Source organism: Limulus polyphemus, unplaced genomic scaffold (genome assembly GCF_000517525.1).
Source record: "Limulus polyphemus unplaced genomic scaffold, Limulus_polyphemus-2.1.2 Scaffold6070, whole genome shotgun sequence".
Classification (NCBI taxonomy): Eukaryota; Metazoa; Arthropoda; class Merostomata; order Xiphosura; family Limulidae; genus Limulus; species Limulus polyphemus.
In genome coordinates, this window is record NW_013671680.1 from 23437 (window position 1) to 29356 (window position 5920).

General features: G+C 31.1%; 1 protein-coding gene across 2 annotated transcripts; it reads left to right on the forward strand.

The window, feature by feature from the left end:
• The first annotated feature begins 887 nt into the window (after positions 1-887).
• Positions 888-5825, forward strand: LOC106473317. Of its 2 annotated transcripts, none has more exons than XM_013933999.2 (3): positions 888-1041; positions 1797-2032; positions 4093-5825. In XM_013933999.2, the coding sequence occupies exons 2-3, from the start codon at positions 1831-1833 to the stop codon at positions 4623-4625; spliced, it is 735 nt and encodes a 244-aa protein (XP_013789453.1). In that variant the 5' UTR covers positions 888-1041; positions 1797-1830; the 3' UTR covers positions 4626-5825. The 2 variants fall into 2 exon arrangements, with proteins under 2 accessions (XP_013789453.1, XP_022257484.1); XM_022401776.1 differs by having other exon boundaries at positions 904-1045.
• The last annotated feature ends 95 nt before the right edge of the window (positions 5826-5920 follow it).

Genomic DNA, 5920 nt, shown 5'->3' on the forward strand with positions numbered 1-5920 from the left:
GACCAATGCATATTAGGATTGGACTATTTACTACCGAGGAAGTGTGTAGTTAACTTCGATAAAATGACGTTTGGAAACAACAAAGGCCAGATTCCAGTAAGTGTTGCTGCATCCGTTGAACTGCATGTCACAGCACTTAATTTGGGGTAGGATAAAAGAACATCCCCAAGGAAGCCCAATGCTTGTGGAAGTAGTGGAAGACCCATCCAGGCCAGCAGATTTGAAGATTGGGAGATCCTGTAAAATTAAGAGACTTTGTTGAATTTTAATTTTGTGTTTGTAAATTCTGTACATTTAATTAAGTTATTGTCTATTGTTTATTGGTTTAATGTAAGTGGCTATTGTTTGGGACGAACAATACTAAGGAAGGGGCAGTGTTACGACAGCGGAAGTCACGTGACACATCATGAACTTCTAGAACGTTCACGTTCCTTCCTGAAGTCTCGGGAGTTTACTAGATTTCGGTATTCTTGTACATATAAGACGGCCAAGACGTGACGGCAACAATGAGTAATTGAACTGCGGACAGAGATAGAGACGTATTGTTGAGTCGAGCACGTGAGATGTTCGTTGTGAATTATAGCGTTTGTTATAGCGCGACTGTGGAAATTAAGTGTATTGCAAAGTTGTATTCAGAAAGAATAAACCAGTTTTATTTAAGAAAGGACTTGTGTCGCTAAAGTTTCATCAGAAAGAAATTATACGGAAAACAAACTAACGAACGGAGGAGTAATAACATATTCTGCATATTCACTAACTCAGTGCACAGAGAAATGTCATTGAATAAAGTATTTTTCACACGTGATCACTACCGTTAGTCCGCGGAATAACCATCGATCCACGTTATACCCATACAGTGATAATTCTGCTTTTTTCGTAACGTATAATGTGCGCTTACGATCAATGCATTGCGGCAGTGTTACGTAATAATATCGCAATCAAGTTTTTACGGAACTAAATAAACTGAGATTGTAGTGGTAGTAGCATTATTTAATTTCTTGGAAGTCAGAGGAATGGGTAAGGCTATATTCGAGAGAAAAAGTAAGTTTTATTTCTAATTACTTTAACCATGCTTGCTCTAATACTAGTAATACTAATAGTCTACACTCCGGTTATAAAATAATATCAATACCACATAACACTTAAGACTAACCCACTAAGTTAAACACTGCAGTAGCAACTTTTAAATTAAAATAACCAAAGCTTTTATATTAAAAATAATATCGGAAAGTTACCTTAGTTGGATCACATTTTCGTTAGTATTGTTAATACACGTTGTGTCTTCGATAGAAATTTGTTATCATTGTATTAATGCATTTTGGATTGTGGAATATCGGTGTGAGAAATAGTTATAAACATAGGCTAAGATATAATATTAAAAGCAAAAATCAGTGCTTTTTTGTGAAAGTTGGATAGTATTAGTACAACTGCTGGAATTAATTTGGATTGTTTTTTTATATTTTTGTTGTTATTCACTTATTGACATTTCCATAAGTTTTTATGTATTTTGTGTCCACATTCATTGTTAGTGTTATAACTTATTATTTATATATAATACAGTTGACATTCAAACGTTAGTTTTAGGAACAGTTACCTAATGATTAAAATCTCACACTTGTTAATCCCATTATTCATTGGTAAAAGAGTAGCCCAAGAGTTGGCAGTGGGTGGTGTTGACTAACTGCCTTCCCTCTAGTCTATTACTACTAAATTAGGGAAGGCTAGTGCAAATAACACTGATGTAGCTTTGAGTAAAATTCAAAACAAACCAATTTGAAATTATTTTTTCTGTTTAGATCTTTGAATGGAAAGTGAACTGAGGGTGTCATCATGAATTCTACACCTTCTAAAGCTGAACCAATTTCCTTTCGTAAATTGGGAATGCCAGCATGGATGACTCAAAGACTCGATAAACTACATGTTTCTACTGATCTTGAGAAGTATGGTTCTTCACCACCAACTAGTGACACTGACTTCTTTTGGGATGTAGAAAAGAAGAAAGAGAGTTTTATTGTGACACCATCTTTAACAGGTACAAATAATGCATATTTTTTTCCTTTATTCTTAAGTTAGAAAATTATAACTTTTTGTGTGTGTGTGTGTGTGATTAATAATATTTTATGTTACTAGTTTCATGTGTAATATATTTCTCTATATTAAATTACTGAGACATGTATTATCTTAAAAAGTTAACCATATTGTGCAAATACAGAGTTTAAGAAGTGTGAATAATAATAATAATAAATGAGAAAGCAGCTTTTGTTATAGAATACTTTGTTTATTTGACAGTTTCTTGTACATTCATACTTAGTGGAGAACTCAAAATTTAGATAACTATACATTATTTTAGGTCATCTGTGATCTAAAATCTTGTTTTTATTTTATTTTTTAAACCGAATATTAAGAAAAGACTGTCTTTTTAGCATTTTAGTATTTTCATTTAAAACAGTGATGCCTATGAACTAACTCATGATGAGATTACCAAATTTTTTAGATGAATCTTTAAGTGTAATAATTATTTCATTAGTAAGAAAGTATCATTTAACCATAACTTGCATACAGTTGTAGCAGGTTAGTGTCAGTTATCCTTTTCACAAGGTTATATTTTTTTAATAGCTATTACTTTTTAGTTAAATAGAATCCAAAGAAAGAAGAAAGTGATTTTTAGAGCATTTTCTTCAATTTAAAAGACAACATTAATGTTTTAAATATAAAGGCCACACTTTTCCCTTTTTTTATAAAATAAGTTTAAGAAAGGAGAAATATATTCTATGTTAGTATTGTATTCTTTTGTGCAAAACTTTTTCTTTACACCAAGAGTAAGTATAGTGGTTTTTCATGTTCATCCACATTTGACTGATTGGAAGATACAAACATTTTAACCATGTGTAAAATTGATAATGTCAGAAAAAGCTGCATACAAATTCATCACATTCTACTTACGATATGAAATGTTGCATTTCATAAAATAGTATAGCAACGTAACCTGACATTAAAATCAATAAATCATAAATGCTATTCCTTTTTGTTCAGTACAAAACAAAAACTAATATATTAATTTATGATATTTTGATTTTTCAAACATAGCATTTATGTTTAATTTAAACAATTATTTGATCATTAGTCAATCAACAGAAAAATCCTTGATTATAAAAGTTTGTGTTTAACAATAAAAGTACATATTGCATGCAAAACTTATCAGTAGTATGCAACTAATGCTCTGGTCTCGCATATCAATTTGTTTATGGAATTCAACTTTTCAGTATGTCTTTGAGCCAATTTAAAGGATTAAACAAAATGGCAGAAAGAGTGATGAAAGATTAAAAACATTTTAAATGATGAAAATGTACACTAGAAGCAGTTGTTATCTATAACCTTCTGAAAGAAGTGGCAAACACTAGAGCAGATGCCTAAAGTCATGTTAGATCAGGTCGTGTATCATCAACACAGCAAAGTATAGCCAATTTCATAATATGTCTGAGCTGAGAGACAATGACAAACACAGTTACTTTAGATGTCTAAGAATTAATGTGGACCAGTTTTCAACATTTAGTGGGACATGCTGTCCCATATCATTCAGGAACAAGATCAAGGGTTAGGAAGGCTTTGCCTACAGCAGAGAAACTGGCAATAACTGTAAGACTCATAGTCACAATTGAGTATATCTATTTGTTAAAAACATAAAATTACAAAAGGAAGCGATTTGAATTCTCACTTTTCAGAGCAAGGCTATACATCAGACGATTGGTATCTATTCATTGGTTGAAACCAGAGGCGACTCATTAGTGAAGTCATTCAGAATAGGACAGAGCTCTGTTTTGTTTGATTTGAAGACTGATTTTATAATCGAATCATTTACAGAGTCATTTTCCTGGTGTTATTCAACAATCTGTATAAATGATTGAAAGCTTTGTCAAATTTTGCAAAAAATCAATACAAGACATAGGCTTAAGGGAAACAAGAATGTTGTTTAATGGAAGTTTTTTTTGTTTTTTTTAATAAGATTACTAATAAGTAAGAGAGACATTGTAATTAATGCTGAGTTTTGTAATTAATGTATAAATTAGAATTCATCAATTTTCCATGTTACAGAATCCAGGGGACATTCTACAGATCTGCTTGCCAAAGATAACCTCCAGCTATCTTCATCTAAAGTACAGCATATGGTCAATATTTCTAAAGAACCTCCCAAGCTGGTTCCATCAATGTCAGCTCCAGTCTTGAAGGTACCCACTGTGGAAGAGAAACTAAATCACTCCCAGTCTAGCACTTCAGCAGAATCCACCCCCAATGTAACACCATGCAGCTCACCCTTGATATTTCGTAAAGTAAAAGAGAGTGGATTACAAGCCAATCCTGAATTGTCCTCTGACCAAAACTGGAATCCAAAATGGTTGTCATGCACTTTCAATAGCCATGGTAAAAATACAGCTTCTTACAGTTCCAATTTGTCACCAGTTAAAGAGGCACTAGATGGATCTATTCTCCCAAAGAAAGACACTTCACAAGTGGAGAATCCAGTATGTGACATGCACATACACAAAATCCCTGCTTCGTCTCTGAAAAAGAAGAAAATTTCATTTTCTAATTCTGATATTAATATAGTAAGCCCTAGTTCCTGGTAAACCACATCCGGCCTCTGGAAAGTAGTTTGTTACATTCATTAAAGCCATTTTTATGAAATTGACAAGTATATTAGAGTTCTTCAGGTAAATGAAACATGCAAAAGTAAATCCAGGTACTGACAACAATATTAAAAATTTTGTTTCATGTTAAAGAAAAAAAATATGCTTTTATTTTTAGAGATGAATACTGTTCTTGTTGTAGTCTTAGAAAAAGTCAGTACTTGTAATGTTTTTCAAAGAACAAGTATATATTCTATTTATATATTAATTTCTTTGTATAATGTTTTCCATATGTTGAAATGGAAAACTGGATTTTGTGACAATTTGAGAGAAAAAATTAAAATTATTTTAACTTTTTTTTTTCATTACAGAAGTTAAAATTAGCTGCATTTTTTGTGTTATTTAAGATATGTTTTCTTATTTCTTAATGTATGATGAAATGTTAACTTATAAATGTAGGACCATAGTCTATCTTATTGTTTCAAAGTTCCAAATTTTACAGATCAGTCTGTCTGTTTACATTTGTTCACGTTTCCTAAAATTTTTTTGTAATAGTCTAAGAAATACATATCTCTCTGAAAACCTTATAATTTTAGTTGAATTTAATGTCAGCTATGTGATGATATTTAATAGTCCCTTTACTGTTAGTCTCTAGTTTATACAAAAATAGGCATGTTGCTGAGAATTACACATGCAGAAAATATTAATACATGTTGCTAAGAGTTGTACATGTAGAGAACATTAGGATATCTTGTGATAGAATGTCTATGTATGTTATGTAGCTTGTTATTGTAATCTAAAATCTAGTGTACTTGTATATGTTTGAAAACTGATCAGTTAATTAAGTTATTAAAATTAAATATTCTTCACAATCAACCAGGGTCCATAATAATAAATTTGTTTTTTGTGAAAAGACTACTTGTTATAAATATAGAAAAATTTGCTGAATTAAATATTTTATTGCCTTTGAAAGTCAGCAGTGGGAGACCTGAAACTAAAAGTATGCATTTATTTATTTTTAAACATTTAAATGCCAAAATTATAATTCATTTGAAAAGGGTAGTTGCCTCAAAATTTCAAGGTGCAATTGAGTGAAAAGATTAGATTTTTTTTACAAAATTCAGGAACCTGTAACAATTCTACTATTTGACTTTAGCATGAAAATGCTGAAAACAAATTGAGTTAATAGGATGAAAATATTAAAATCGTCTTATTGACAGTACACAGTATCGTTATATCTTGTGTCTTCTTATTGACAGTACACAGTATCGTAAGTCTTGTGTCTTCATATTGAC